At 38.3% G+C, this 16799-nt stretch overlaps 1 protein-coding gene across 2 annotated transcripts in view; it reads right to left on the bottom strand.

Annotated features, from left to right (window-relative positions):
• The window catches only part of ets1 (v-ets avian erythroblastosis virus E26 oncogene homolog 1), a 59876-nt gene that overhangs the window by 23550 nt on the left and 19527 nt on the right, over positions 1–16799 (bottom strand). Inside the window, exon 1 of one of the 2 annotated variants that reach the window (XM_073850108.1) lies at positions 5410–5670. The exons of the other annotated variant lie outside the window; for it this stretch is intronic. Within the exon in view, the coding sequence (XP_073706209.1) occupies positions 5410–5467 (58 nt within the window). The 5' untranslated portion in view covers positions 5468–5670. Of the gene's footprint in view, positions 1–5409; positions 5671–16799 lie in introns of those variants that run through there. 2 annotated transcript variants of the gene reach the window in all.

The raw sequence follows: 16799 nt of genomic DNA, 5'->3' as shown, positions 1-16799 counted from the left end.
AAACGAAGATGCAATTGTTCTGAAATTCACATCGAACTGCAAACAACGCTTCATCAAAGTGAATAAAGTGATACATCATTTTAGTAAAATTCTCTCTGGTGACAAAATGTCAACATCAAATGTGTCAGAAATCAGAAGCAGTGAAAAGCAGAGAGGCATGCCAAATTAAGTCTCTGCAGTTCTCAACTGTGTAAGGAATAGTTTAAAATGCTTTAAACGGGTTCCATCTGAACACTCTCACAAGCTCAAAAAAAAAAAAAAGTCAGACTAACCATGCTCTGTTGTTTTATGAGAAAGGGCCGAGTTGTCAAATCCCACCATGTTCAACTGGTGTAAGTGAACAATGTCAAAGACTAGCCCTCATTACGACTGCCTCTTGGATCCAGTCCAGACACCTACACAGAACGCCGTTAACTGCTCTCGTCCCTAAATCGCCCGAGCAGAGCCTCTCTGTCAGAAATATGTAGATAGCGGGGAGAAGGTTGAACGAGAAAAAGTCCCAGCTGTGGCGGCTCTTGTGACTGCCAAGGATCATGTGCCTTCTATTCAGCTGTACATCAAGTAGCACTCACAAACCGAGAGAGACCATAAACCTAGCTACAGCCAAACACCTGGACCTCAGAGAACAGCTTAAGATCTCATATGTAAGTGGACTGGTGGCCAGAAGCATTCCGTCAATATGCCCCTAAGGTAGGAACTGTGTTCAAAGAGGTGAGACAAAAGTAGGATAATTACAAAACCAGCTCTGACTACTGAGCCCTAAAACAGGTGACTTGGTGAAAGCGCATACACCGATGGGAGAGTGGAATCTGGGAACAGGTCTTCCTCTACCTCCCTGAGTTGTGAGACATGTAGCCAGAACCAGTGAGGATGGCGCCCTGATCTCAAAACCAGATTCGACGCCACCCTCCATGTCTCTCTGTTGTACTCGGTAGACATCTGCAAAACAGCCACAGTGAAAAACAAGAGTGGCATGGAAAGACAGGCACCGGCCCGACTGGCTTACTCACCTCAAGGGCCTCCCACCACCCAGGAGGCGGTCTAGAGCCCACCAGAGAGCCTTGGAGGAACAGGGTAGGACTAATGTCTTATGGGAGGAGGGGTGGGTGCTGGAGTCAGCACGGCAGGGGCTGTGACTCAGTAATTAGCCTGTAGCACGCGGCGGGGATGAGAAGACAGCACTAGGCAGACGCCACATCAGGGGCCAGGGAGACGAGGCAAGAGCCCATGTGGCCCACAGACTGTAGAGAGTCGAGCGCAAGGAAAAAAAAGAGAAGCATAGAACACAGGGGAGAAAATGGGTGCTGTAAAATGTTGGAAAAAATACACTGTGGTTGTTATTTTTTCCCTGCTCTGGGACATGCTGTGTCTTTTGCTTTTGTTTTGGTCTTTTGAAGTTCAGAGAAGCAGGGCCAGAGATAACTATTGGGAAGACTTCAAACTGCAACACAGTGAATTGGGTCAGAACAGCTTTCACAAGTATGCCGCAATGAAAACGGCTCTGACGTATCGTTCGGTCATTCTGACGCATGTAACGATTCGGAAAAAGTTTGTTTGTGCCATTAGCTAATGCCGTTAACTTGAACGAATAAAGGCTAGGACCTCCCTTCACCCTTTGATGACTACACTTTAAAGGGAACAATAAAAACGTGTGTTCATCAGAAAGAATTTTTGACAGGGGAGTCATGTAGCCAGTGGACATTCTGTGAAAAGGGAGTCATTCACTAACAGTAGGCAAGAGACTGATCTAACAGTGTTTCATCTTAGCCTCAAGGCCTGAGTCTGGTGAATCAATTTTGAGTGTCAAATACTAATCCAGCCGCTTAGAAACCATTAGCATGCCCTACACCTCACATTAGTAAATTCTTTTTGAAGTGACTCGTACACTGTTCAACTATAAAACCAGCTTTCAGGCCGAGTCATTTGTTTGGCTCCACCAGAGACCCACATCAGACAGCTGTCAGGTAAGCAAGGCATGCTTACGCCTGGCAAAAGTGCAATGAGTCTGACTTTACAGAAACCTTTCTGTTATGTAACTCTGGAATCCAGGCCATTTTCAGATACACCCTCGAAAGGTTGCAAAAACGACTGTCTGTTTGAATTATCATTTCTTCACACTACTGATAATGCTTGGATACTGCTTTTGCTCTAGTGCTCAGTGCGTAGGTATCTAAATTAAGGGTGTATGAGCGGGGCCTACCAGGGGATCGGGATGAGAGAGTCTTAATCAGATAAAAGCAGGCAACAGGCAGCCCACCCAATCCTCAGACATTCCTATCACTCACTGATCCCTGAGATGGACACAGGGCAAGAGTAAGAAAGAAAGAGACAGGGAAGACCAGATATCCTCATCAAGGGTTATTTCTCTAGGCCGAAATGAGTGGGAGGTGACCCCTGGCTGTGTCTCATGTTGTTGCTGACTCATTTCACTGTGCTAAGTAGTCTTTGGGCAAAGATGAAAGGAGTGACCCCGTTGTAAAGCATTTTGACTACGCCCCTTTCAAAGCAAAACTCTCAGAAGATGCTGAAGACTTCTGGCACAGCAAAATTGGCTGGGCAGGAACAGCATTAGCCATTTTAGTAGCAGATGTTACACGGGTTTATCTTTGACCATAAGGCCGTTCTAACATCTGTGCTGCACCAAAACACGTGATTCATACTTGTGAATGACTTGTGGGCTCCTTAGCAGGTTGCATGGTCAATCAAGTAAACACTTTTGCTTTAAGACTCTCTGTGGGTTCTTGGAGAGACTGTTTTGTGCCAACTCCATGCACAATCTTATTTTAGCAATTCCATTAATGAATGTAAGTGTTTATCGAGGCTGCCCTGTTCCCGTGTAGGTTCCATTGTCTCTTCATGCACTACATGTCTCCGGGGTAAATCAGATAATCTGGACTGAACTCTAAACAACTTTTGTGTGACTCTTGATTGAATTCAACCATTCATCACATTTGTATAAACAGAGTCAAAAACCAAATGGGGGTGGGGGAAGGCAGGCTTGTTTTTGTACTAGCCGTTGTCTTCAAGACACAGCTCGCTTGTCTTGATTTAAGACCCAATACAAACTGGGATCAGGTGCTTAATGTCTACGGCCTATCCGCATTAACGACGCGTGCATGCTGGAAACAATCATTTGTGCCAGTCTGCCAGGGCTTTACACTCCTACAAGCACTTTGTGCTGAAAATGGAACCCACAAGGTGCACAGAAGACTAAAGTAGCAGACCAGCAGTAAACATGTCTTGCATGGATTGTACTGTCTTTGCCAATGGACTCCATTCACCCTGGCCTGAACACTCACGGTTGACTGAACTCGAGGGAGCTCGTCTTGAGAAATTGTTTTGCAAGATAGCACGATATTTTGGCAACCCCCGCTGCAAGTATCAGCACTTTTTTTAACAGCACACAACTGTTTTTCCATGCGAGGAGAAAGCTTGTGCATGTGTGCTAGAGAGTGTTTGCGCATGTTCATGTGCCAGTGCATTTGTAAATGTAAACTCTGCGACTGTGTGTGAAAAGAGAGCAGGCCCTCGTGTATGCGAAAATATGCAAGGGTGGTAATGATTCATATCGCATCTTGCACATCGCGCTGGAGTCATTATGTTTTAGCTTTCGTTCTGACATGCTTGCAAAGGTAAATGCCTTTTTCCATGATGTATTAACAGCTGGTGGTGTGAGTGTGAGAGAGAGGTAGGGAGTCAGAATTCTGCGTGTACAACCACCAGCTGTGGTCGAAGCCAGTCAGCATTTTATCGTAGGGAAACTAGCGGCCACTGAACTCACCCTGCCCTTCCGGCCCAAATAAAGGGGTCATGTTCTTAAAGAGTCCACTGGGTCGAGGCATGTGCTAACATCCCACTTGCATACTCGTCGCTTTTTTCCAGTCCTCAGGAGTACAGAAGGGGAGTGTGAGACTGCTGACTGCTTTACCAGCATGGCATCTTTCCTCCCTCTCTCTCTCCCTCCCTTCACCCTGGTCAGGCATGCGGCCCCTCCTGAGCCGGGCTGGGTCAGCGGAGGGGGTTAATGGATGTGGTATGAATGGACAGTGAAGCAGCATCATGACAAACTTCATTCAGTTGACACTGACCACTCTTTAGCCAAAAGGGAAATTCCCTGCCATGACATGCATGCGTGAGATTGCACAAGAACACTCACATCAAAACACAAAGAAAGAAAGACGAAACTTTAATCACGCAGAAAGCTCAGGGCTCAGCCAATGACCAAATAATGAACTTACACTAAATGCACAAGCACATTAGATGACGCAATGTTCTGAAAGTCAGCTTGACACGAAAATAATCACTCTTGTAGTTAAAATTCAAGCCTGCTGGTCATGCAAGAAATGAAACACGACTATGTAAAGCAGTAAAGTGTGTCATGTCATGAGAGGCCATGTGTGGCAAGTCAACATCAGTCTGGGAGCAGACTCTTCATGTACTGTATTTGCTAAACGATTACATTGCTTTCATTTTTGCACAACAGCAATGAAAGGGTTCAGTTTTGCACATAATATCAGCATTTCTGTTCAAATGATTGAAAAGACATATGATCTGAATATCCTCATACAACATCACAGTATTTAATCCTGCAGAGCTGTCAACTATACACGAAGATTGAGTACAATTCATAAGAACATTTTTACATGACTGATAGAAGTCACCAGAGCTTTTTAATTCCAATCTGAAAGCTCCACAAAAGACAGCATGTAAAACAAGTCATAATACACATAGTGATTTCTATATCAGAGTATATAAATAATCAGTTATTGCTCTGTCATGATCATAAAATATGTCAGTGGTCACATTTGTGGCCAGTGGGGGAAAAAAGTAAGATGATCAATCTCAATATGTAACTGGTTGATTTACAGAACAAAAGTGGTAGAGAAGTATCTCAAATGTTGCAACTGGAAAGATGAGATGTATTAATTAATACCATTTTCCGACAAATACATTATCTTAGTCTAGTTTTCCTTACTGGTTACAACTCTGACCACATATAAAACATATTTACTAACTTGGTTGAAAGTAGGCTAGGAATAAACTACATGTGCTCACTTAGCTGTGTAAAAACAGTATATAGTTAGTATTACTATACTGCACAATAAATATTTTTTTATATATCATTAAATCAACGGCTGGCACATCTGGAGCGCCGCATGCAGCCTGTTATACATGTCTGTCACTCGCTGGTCAAAAACATTTCATGTTGCACCGAGTTTCGGAAAAATTATGTCTGACATCAAATCATGACTGTATGTTACATTATTTCGATGTCAATGCATTTCACACAGACGTTACCTCAGTGTGCACAAAAGTTACTTAGAAGTGACTGGACAAGTGACGAATGCGCGTTTTGCAATAATCTTGAAATCAAAACGACAAGGATGAGAAAACGATTAGTGTACTTACCATCTACTTTTTCAGATTTTATTATAGTTAACGGCTTAATATCGACAGCTGCCGTCATTGTCACGCATTCAATGTACAAAGTCTGTTTGTATGCTTTTAGTCCCAAACGTGTCCTCCAAAGTCCGTCTAGATGCCTGGAGTTTTAAAAAAAAATGACACAGGTTTTCCCTTAACAAGATCCGATCTCTGAAGTATTGAAGTGTCTCTTTTCCTCCCTCTCTCTTTCTCTGTTCTATCTCAATCACTCTTTCACTCCTTCCCTCTGTTAGTTACCCGGTCCAGGGCGGTTCTGAGTGCGGCACGGAAGAGGCTGATCCCCGCGTGAGTGGGCGGCGTTACTCGCTGATTCAATTCAATTACACTCCACTCTGCTGTCTCCCCCTGGACCCGACCGATGACACGACGCACGCGCCGCCAGAGCTCTGGAAGCGTTGAACCTGCACGTCTTCTCAAAACGTCCACCAATTCAGCTGTGAGCTTAATGTTCACAGTTCAGCAACAATAGAATGGACGATAAACGTATTTTTCAATTTTTAGCGGAAATCAAATGCTGTAAAAATTCACTTCATATAATAAATATTATTTTTATTATGTATTTTTTTAAATAAAACAGATAGCTTTTATAAAATGAAATAGCTAAAAGGTTTGTGGAAAGATTCTACTTAATGACTTTGCTTAATACATTTTTAATAAACAATAGTGAATGAAAAAAAACATAATAAAAGATGCAAAGATGGTAATAAAAGCTGTAAAAAAAACGTAGCAACTGATAATGTAAACTTTAGGTGCATCACAACACTTGATGATGCTTTGGAATAGAGTAGATGCTCCCAATATAGACAGTTTTATTGATTGTCAGAGAGCAGAAAATTATGAATTCCGCTACACTCTTAAAAATAAAGGTGCTTTAAACGGTTCATCACAGCGGCGATGCCATAGAAGAACCATTGTTGGTTCCACAAAGATCCATTCAGTCAAAGTTATTTAAAGAACCATCTCTTCCTTACCTTTTTTTATAATCTGAAGAACCTTCTTTTGCCACAAATAACCTGAAGGTTCTTCAGATGTTAAAGGTTCGTTATGGAACCATTTAGACATAAAAGATTCTTTTATGGCATCATGAAGCACCTTTATTTTTAAGCGCGTAGCTTCTTGCGCATCTTTAAGAGTGAGAGGAAAATTTACCAGTCATTCCTATCAGCACACACCTTCTTGTTTTCTATTAGCTGTGCACAAGACTTCAATACATGGTTTCCCACGATTGTGAGCCCTATGTAAATACAGTTATGCCACCACTGAAAAATCAGTGTAAACACTTTTCAAACGTGGCTTTTGCATTCCCACCCTTTGTTTTTTGCACTAAAGTGAAGCTCCACCAATGAGATGGAGCGTTGCGTTTCAGCGTACGGTCACCAGGGATCATGTAGTGATTACATCTGACCTGGAAACGAGTTTGGTCATTTCTTGGGCACAATTGCCACTTGAATAGTTATGGGAACTTCCCATTTGTTAATTTCACTTACTGTTAGAGGTTTATTCAACACAGAGAAGCTGATGTTGGCAAAGAGAGCGGTTTCACAAAGAAATGGAGGTCACATCTTGTCCATTATCTGTGCAAATCGTCTTGAGCAATTGCTTTAGACTCAAAAAAAAAACAAAAAAAAAAACACATGAGTAAAAATGTTGCCTAACTACACTGATGCAATCTACTGCTGAAAGTGTCATATCACCATAATAGCTCACAAAAACACCCATGTACTTGCATGTGGTGTTCTTTGGTGATTTCAAAAGCTGAGACATGCTGACCTCCAAATGATAAATGCGACACACCTCACTCTCTCAAGGAAAAGCTGCCAAGGGCAAGAAAACTATTCAGTCTATTTAAAAACACAGATAAACAGTGTAATCCGTGCTGGCTCGTGTTTTAGTATCCCATTCGTCATTGTGAATGGCTAATGCTACGCTCAGTTGAACTCTCACCGGAGCGCCAGAATCACACAAGCAACAAAAGAGGATAAAAAGACACGTCTCCCGTCTGGCTAATAGTCTGCAAATGATCTGAAAGTAACGAGTGCTCCTGTAATTTCGACCAAACCCTCATAAACACCTCAGCGTATTTCCTGCCCACCTTGACTAGATCAGTAAAAATCCAACTTAGGATTTTACAGAGATCCTCTCGCCACGCCCGCAGCAACTTTCAGAAGCTTGCATTACTAATAACACCTCTAATTAAAATAAAAATCTTTATTTGCATTAAAACAGCTCAAACCTTAAGAAACGCATTGGTTTTAACTCACGTTGTTAACTGTTCAAATACTTTATCACGTCTGATTGATGATTTTTAAAAGTTTTTGAAAGAAGCCTGTTATGCTCACCAAGGCAGCATTTATTTTACCAAAAGTACAGTGATATTGTGGAATATTATGATAATTTAAAGTAACTGTTTTCTGTTTAAATATATATTTCAAATGTAAATTATTCCTGTGATGCAAAGCTGAATTTTCAGCATCATTACTCCAGTGTTCTCTTCAGTGTCACATGATCCTTCAGAAATCATTCTAATATGCTGATTTGCTGGTTAATTATTATTAGTTCTTAAAAAAAAATCTATTTTATTTGCATTAAAACAGCTCAAACCCCACTGAACGTATATCTGGTTGGCTTCGACTCATGTTGTGAACAGTTCAAATTCAATTTTATAAATCGAATCACCCTATTTATGGATTTGAGCAAAGATTGACTTGTGTCTCAAAGGAGGTGAATGAGAAAATGACCTTTAAATATATGTATTGAAATATGTATATGTATTGAAATCTATTGACACAAATAGATAAAGTGCTATGAAAGAAACACTTTACAGTGTCTTTTAGGTGTTTTCGTTCCACTAGTCTGAAAAAACACCTTATGAAACACCAAAAAGCCCAAAATCTCAAACTTGACAGATGTATGAAAAAACTGTGTTTTTGCCTGCAGTGTCTCCCCTTAAAAAAAAAAAAAAAAAAATCTTTATTCGCATTAAAACAGTTCAAACCCCACTAAATGTATATCTGGTTGGCTTCGACTCATGTTGTGAACAGTTCAAATTCAATTTTATAAATCGAATCACCCTACTTATGGATTTGAGCAAAGATTGACTCGCGTCTAAAAGGAGGTGAATGGAGGCGGAGGGATGAGGGCCTGTGACTGCGTTAACTTAATTAGTTGCCATGGTAACAGATTGCCTTTGCAATTTTCATGTGCTGATCAGCTCGTTTCCTAAGTGGAGCCCAACGGTTTTGACAACTGTGGGAACGGCTGCCTAGAACACTTAGCTACGTCATCGCGGACTCGTGCGTTTCCGTAAAACTAATTCTGACCTCCCGGATTTTCCGCAAAGAGCTTCGGCGATGGAAAGCTGAGGCAAGAAATGTGACCAGCTCAGGTCTCTGTATTCAGAATAACCCTATTAGCCGGGTCAATACTAGGCTGCGAGTACGGCGGTGCACATCTGCGAGCGGTGCTGAGAGGCCGGGGAGCCAGAGTTATTGATTAGCTATGGATTTTTAAACAGGGATTCTTCAGAGTGTCCATTAAGCTGTCTGGATAGTGTTTCATCCGACAGATATGAGCGATTATGGAAATGGCTGAGCCTTTATGGGGCTTCTGTGGTCGCAAGAACCCGTCAATGAGAGCTGGAAGGGGGAAGGGATCTTAATGGAAGGAGGAGATCTCGCACTTCTCCCCCTTCTGTCAGTCACTCACTCACTCATTCACTCGTTCGCTCGACCCCCTCTCACTACTCCGCTTTGTTTTAAGTCTTAATGAGCTCCTTGTATGTAGTTTTAAAAGGACAGACCAGGCTCCCTTGCGCCCAGAGGCGACCATTAAGACTAATGGGGTTGCTGACTAATATCAGAGCCAGAGGTTGCTGAGTGGCCCTTTTTCTCCTTTTAAGAAAAGACACCTACGTCCGGCCTGCAGACTGTCATGGCTTTGTTGCTTGGTGCCAGTTTCATAATCTATTTTGACTCTATTGTGTCATGTGTGATTGGATGGCATGGCATGGTTTTCAAATGTATCACACTACCGGTCAATTTTTTTTATTTTTTTTTTGAAAGAATGCTCACAATCAATCCGTAAGTAAATAAATAAGGACATTTTGTGAAATATTACAACAACAACAACAACAACAACAAAAAAACTGTTTTCTATGTGAATATATTTTAAAATGCAATTTATTCCTGTCATCAAAGCAGATTTTTCATCATTACTCCATTCTTTAATGTCACATGATCCTTCAGAAATAATATGCTGATTTGCTGCTAATGAACCTTTTTTCAGGATTTTTTGATGAATAGAAAGTAAAAAAAAAAAAAAAAACTAGGGATGCACCGAAATGAAAATTCTTGACCGAAGCCGAATAAAATTAAACACTGGGCTGAAGGCCGATAACCGAACATGGTTTTTCGCGTTTTTCCCCCCATGTATTTTTTGCCATTTTTTTTTCACCATTGCATAAATTAAATAGCCAAAATGTGCTTTTTACAGTTTTGTCTTGCTTTTCAAAGAAAAAAATCAATTACAAAACAACAATTTAAAAATATTCACTTAACACTGAACATTTTTAACATTCTAGTAGATATTGTAGCCTACCAATTTAACTTAAAATTAATAAGTTAATACAATAATATTCTTTGGCCATTTTTAGGTCCCCCTTCTTGAAGGCATGTGTTTTTTAATGTACAAATAAATGCAGCCTTGCTGATCAAAGGAGAATGTTATAATAAATGTATTAATAGAGCTGTTGTAATGATTGTTATCATTATTTTTTGTCTTACTTTTTAATTTTATTTTACAGAACAGCAGAAAAATTACAATACTAACATTTATGAATGCTGACTTTTATTTTGGCGGAAACCCAAAAGAAGACCTCAGTACTACTTTTTGCTGACAGCAGCAGATTTATGACTGATTCTCCTCATGCTGTTTCAGTGCAGATTTTCCTCGCGCTTTGGGCTTTGAACCCTGGCTAACAAGCTTAATTTACTAATGGTTTAAGGCTATTTCGCGATTTCAGTCATCATACAATAACCAGCAACAACAACCCCTTTCTCTTCTCATCGAAGACATGAAATGTGGTTCTAAACAGTCTCTCGCTGTCGGAGCTTGTAATGTTTTTTGCGTCTTTCTCGGACAGTTTTAAATGATTCCACACTGCCGACATGTTTGCTGCATTAGTGCGCGCCTCTATTTGATTGTGTCACGTCATTGCTCGGTATAATTTATTCTGCCTTTTCGCATATATTTTTGCTATTTTCGGTCGAATAATTTTGGTTGCCGAACATTCAGTGCAAATAAAAACAGTATTTATTTGTAACAGAAATCTTTTGTGATTGATGATTATCTGGAATGTTTCTTGGGCAGAAAATCAGCATAGATCAGCATTAGATTGATTTCTGTAGGATCATGTGGCATTGAAGACTGGTAATGATGCTGAAAATTCAGGAATAAATAACATTTAACAATATATCCACATAGATATCAAATCTGTAATTTTTAAATTTCAATAATAATAATAAATGCAGCCTTTGTAAGCGGTAGAGACATTAATGCCAAACTTCCAACAGCCAAACACCTCATTCTGCGGTTAGTGTATATTCTTTAATTCGCCGTCGTAGATTAATTTTCCCATGTTTCTTCTGTCTTGTTGGCCTCTGTATTACAAGATGGAAAATCGTTGTGTACAAACCGGTCATGACTGGGATAAGTACTCAGTTACCAGCTGCAGGGTAACAGTACTTCTCAGAACCCTCCTCTAGGTAGCCAACGCTTCTGGAATTATAAGAAATTCTACATGAACACAGGGGAGTCTTGGTTTTGATTCATAAAATTGAAATTCATTCATTCTCCAACTTGGATCGCAAGCAACATCATAAGTTGTTGACTCCCCAAAACAAGCAGTTTCCAGGATACAGCGAAGGAAAAACACGTCTCTCTCTCTCTGGCCCGTCACACTTACTGGAAGCATGTGCTTTGCCTCAAAACTGTTCATAGTTGTATGGGAATTTACCCTGAGGAGTGGAATCAGGCTGTGTTAAGGAGTTCATTATGCTGCAGTCAGACGCTGGAGGAAGACCCCGGCGCAGACAGTGCTGTTGTCATGGTTTCGACAGTTAGGAGGTATCAGATCAGGCTGGGGAAGAGTTGAGCAGTACACATCTGTATAATGGCTACCTTCAAGAATCAAGCCATGGGTGCTAACAGGATGAGTTTATGCGTGACATGAAACAGCATTCATACTGGGAATGGCCAAAAATATCATGAATAATTATAATTGGTCACAGTATTATAGTTTGTTTGTTTATTTACTTCATTTAAAGATCATGTTTCATTAAGATATTATGTAAATTTCCTACCATAAATATATTAAAACTTCATTTTTGATTAGTAATATGCATTGCTATAAACTGCATTTGGACAACTTTAAAGGCGATTTTGTCAATATTTAGATTTTTTGTTAGATTCCATATTTTCAATTTGTTGTATTTCGGCCAAATATTGTCCTCCTAACAAATCATAATGGAAAGCTTATTTATTCAGATTTCAGATGATGTATAAATCTCAATAAAATAAAATAAAAAAAAACTTATGACTGTTTTGTGGACCAGGGTCACATATAGAATTTTTATTTTATTTTATTATTATTATTTTTATTATTATTATTATTATTATTATTATTTTTTTTTTATTTTTTTTTTTATTTTTTGCAAATTCAAATTGTACACTATTTAAAAAAATATATGAAATTATTATTTTTTATTATTATTATTTTTTTGGAAAAATTCAAATAGACGTTGTACATTAATTGTAATTGTAATTATTAAATTGTACACTGTTACATATATATAGGGTCACATATAGAATTATTTTATTTTATTATTATTTTATTTATTTATTTATTTATTTTAGCAAATTCAAATTTCACACTATTTAAAAAATTATATTAAATTAAATTATATATATATATATATATATATATATATATATAAATTATTAAAAAAAACAATCACATTAAAATACACATACAAAACATGATAATACTCTATCCCTTATGAAACAAAGTGCCATTGAAAACACATTTCAGCAAATTAAATATAAATAAAGTAACACAAGTAACACTGGGGAATTATTATTGACTTTCTCACATTGATACTGACCATTAAACAATGTAACATTTGCACGTCAACACACACACACACACACACACATAAAAATGTAGCAGACTTGTCTTTGTGTATTGTTTGTGTGTTTGTGTGTGTGTGTGTGTGTGTGTGTGTGTGTGTGTGTGTGTGTGTGTGTGTGTGTGTGTGTGTGTGTGTGTGTTTGGTGAATAGTTAATGAGAACCCTGGAAAGCAGATGGGGGTTTACCGATGGTGTCCCAAAAGGGGAGGGGGACTGCTTGAACAAAGGCTAAGCTCTTTCTTATCAATTAGCAGTGCTAAAAAGGACATCTCTCTCCTCCATTAGCTCCACCACGTGTCTGCTATTCACCCCATTGTGTGGCAAATTAAATTACATCCCTCCATCTCACCCTCTCTCCTCCTCCCCTCTCTAGGCGTCTTTGCCCCCAGTCGTTCTGCCTTTTACACAAACACACACACGCAACAGGCCACAACGCTCCTCAGTCCATTGATCTGACAGGTCAGAGGCTGCTGGCTAATTGAATCCATCATATACTGCAGGAATGCTATAATACATGGGGTGTGTGCATTAAATATCCAGTCTTTTTTAAATCACCTACGTTATTCAACATCTGTATGACTTTCTTGCTTCTGTGCAATACAAAATGAGATCTTGGGTAGAATGTCTGAGCTGCACTTTTCATATTTTACAATTATTTACTTTCTTCTCTGCTTCTGCCTAGGTGTCTCGTCTATGGTTTCTGTGGCTTCAACCTCTTCGACTTTGGCTTTTTTTTTTTTTTTTTTAATGTTCCTGTTTTTTTAAACATTTATTTAATTATTTATTTATTAAAATGTTCCTGTTTTTTTTTTAAACATTTATTTAATTATTTATTTTTTTATTTATTTTCTCGGCTTCTGCCAAGGTGTCTCGTCTATGGTTTCTGTGGCTTCGGCCTCTTCGACGTTTTTTTTTTTTTTTTTTTTTTTTACATTTATTTATATTTTTTTTCTCTGCTTCTGGTCAATGGTGATTAAAGAAAAAAGGTGTTATTTACTCTCAAATCTTATGTTAAAAATGCCTCATACTCCCTAGTAAAAAAGTAATAGATTTAAAATGCATTTATTCAGTACTAAGTATAGTTCAAGTCTATTAACATATTTACTGACATATCGCTTGAGACTTAGGCTACTGATATAAAAATTGTAAAAGTACTACTTGTGCACAATGCACATTTCTTAATATTAAGCCTAAAACATGTTTTAATGTCACAACTGATGAGGACTGAATGGTCTACAAAAGAATATTGGTTCTTTAAATGCACTATATTGAACGTGTACCTAAAGTATACTTGTAATAGTTCCATTTTAGCTCAATCAGATATAATAAAGTGTACTTTTAGTTGCATTTTAGCACTACTTCCAAACAATTAAAGTATATCAAGTACAACAATAGTTGTTCCAATTTAGCAGACTTTAAATATACCAGTTTAGTATACTAACTAGTTTATGTAAATGTATTGTAGTATACTTAGCATGAAATAAATACATTTTAATATATTTATTTTTCACTAGGGTATAATTCACACAAGCCTTTATGAAAAATAATTACACTTTAGCACACTTAAAAAAAGTTGCAGTATTACAAAATAATAAACTTTTCTGATCCACTTAGGTAGAACTTCATTATATCTGTATATGTAATTTCATAATTACTTCTATTGTCTTTGAAAAATGGTTAAAGTTACTTCTGAATGTAGTGACAAACATTTATGATCAACTAAAATATACTTCAATGTCATTTTGATCAATCAGAAAAAGTGTATTTCTTTAAAGCGTGACAAAAAAAATATTAAAACATGATGATGAATGTACTTTGAAGTAAAACTTTTAATTTGACATTATTAAGTGCACTTTTTAAAAGTCTACTTAAGTGTGTTATAAAACAGTGTGTTATAAAACAGTCAACAGAGTGTCTCTCTTCAATTCAATGTCATCCATATTATTTTATCTGCAAGTATTTTTTTTTAATATACTTTCAAGATTTGAAGTACACTACAAGTGCACATTAAATTCAATTAAGTGGACTTCTAAGGTTGTATGGACCACTTTTAAGACAGCTTTATGGTGCTTTTTGTATTATTAAAACATAAATAAATTCCCACCTACATTGGAGATTATGATTTACAGTAAGACTCTTTACATTCACAAATGGGAAAATGTTCATGCCTGCAATGTTCACTCCCTTTAATTATGCCAATTGAGAATTGTCACCTTGTGTAATTGTTGCCTATACATTTGATTGTGTAACATCATGTTACATGGATCGCCTTTGCGAAAACCATAATGAAGAAATAAAATGATCTGGAGAGGAACTAAAGTTAGTTTCGACACTTGACCTTGCTAAGTGGAGCTGTAGTCCTAAACTTTCACTCATGCGCACTTACAGCTAAAAATTCTCTCTCTCTCTCTCTCTCTCTTGTTTTGTTTTACAGTTGGGGGAAGTGTGTGCAGGACTGATTAGCATCACTGTTTCCTCCTTTCCCATAACCCCCAGACCCCCGCCAGTCGTCTGTTTATTTTAACCCAGAAAAAATGAGCCTTGGCCTGCGAGGACGTGCCCCTCATCAGAGACAGCACTCTCTTCCAAACACACACACACACACACACACACACACACACACACACACACACACACACACACACACACACATATCTATATACGAAGATACAGTCTTAGCACACACACACAAACTGGAAGGTGCTTCCACACAACATCTGAATATCAGTTCTGCAGTTTCTCCTTAAGTCCACTGTCCAGTTGTCAAATAATGTAAAATGTAAGCCAGCGGTGCCAGAGCTGCATAAAACAGCTGTCAGTGTGGCCCAAGCATGTGTGTGTGTGTGATGTGGGAGTTTACAGTGTTGGTGTGATTTTAATGGATGAAGCAATGAGAACGTGTATTTATGTGTGTGTACACTTATGCCATTTGACTTTCTGTACTTGTGTAATTTGAGCAACGAAGTCTGGTGAATAAGAGAAGAGGAGGAAAGTAACATTTTAAAACATCATTATAAAATAGTGTGATCATATGACCTCTTTTTCCTGGACATGTCCAGCCCGATATTTCTAAATTGCCTAAAATGTCTAGTTTTTGCTTTTTCCAATTGATTTCTCTTTACAGTCCTCATGCATGATATGTATTTATATTTGCATTGTTCTGATCGTTCTCTGTAGATCCCGCCTTCTCGCATGACACAATTGGTTGATTATAGAATGCCTGCATGCTATTAGACAAACTACTTCTCAGTCATTACCTTTAGCAGGTCTGACAGTAATATGAAAACTCTGACCAACACTCTGACAAACAAACAAAAATCAGAATTCAATTCAGAATTCATTTTCAAAGCTATAGATTTTGAAATGCATATTCTAAATTAATCAGTAAAATACAATGTTAATCCAAATATGTAAGTGTGAACGTTCCCATCCGAACCCTGGTGCGCACCATACAGACTAAAGGTGTGTTCACACTTGGAGTTCAGTTCGTTAAACATCATAAGCTTTCGTACGTGATTGGATAGTACAAAAAAAGAGAGAGTAAAAAATGACGCCTGGAAAGCCAAATCATGCAAAATTTGGAAATTACATCAAGAACTACTTTTGGTCACATCTTTTCGAAAGATTTTGCTGTCATGAAACTTACAGAAAAACAGACGTAATCCCGAACCGAAACAGCTCTGAGATAACGCTTAACATCATAACATCACGTGGCAAATTAGTTAGAAGGGTGCATTACCATTGCATGGAGTAAGTGGAGCGAGGACGAGCGTTTCCCATTCGTTTTCTATGGGTACTTATCAACTAATTATGTGAGGGATTGTTTATGCATATATAATCAAGTACTTTAGGTCTTTTAAACATGTAAAAAGTAAAAAGAAACTAAACATTATGTATTACATATGCGATATAACCTGCAATCCAGAGCCTCAAGGTGTGTTCACACTTCATGTTTGGTTTGACTAAAAGAAACTCTGGTGCGATTGCTCTGATAGTGCAGTTCATTTGAGTAAGTGTGAACGCTGCCATCTGAACCCTGGTGCGCACCAAACAGACTTGTAGTTTGGTTTGTTTGGTTCATTTGGTCCAGACCAGAAAGAAAAAGGATACATTTGGTCCTGGTCCGCTTAGTGTTCACACTGGCATTTTTTATAGCGAACCTAAGGAT

This window comes from Garra rufa, chromosome 11 (genome assembly GCF_049309525.1).
Source record: "Garra rufa chromosome 11, GarRuf1.0, whole genome shotgun sequence".
Classification (NCBI taxonomy): domain Eukaryota; kingdom Metazoa; phylum Chordata; class Actinopteri; order Cypriniformes; family Cyprinidae; genus Garra; species Garra rufa.
The sequence above is the reverse complement of the archived record's forward strand: the minus strand, read 5'-3'. Positions and strand labels throughout refer to the sequence as shown.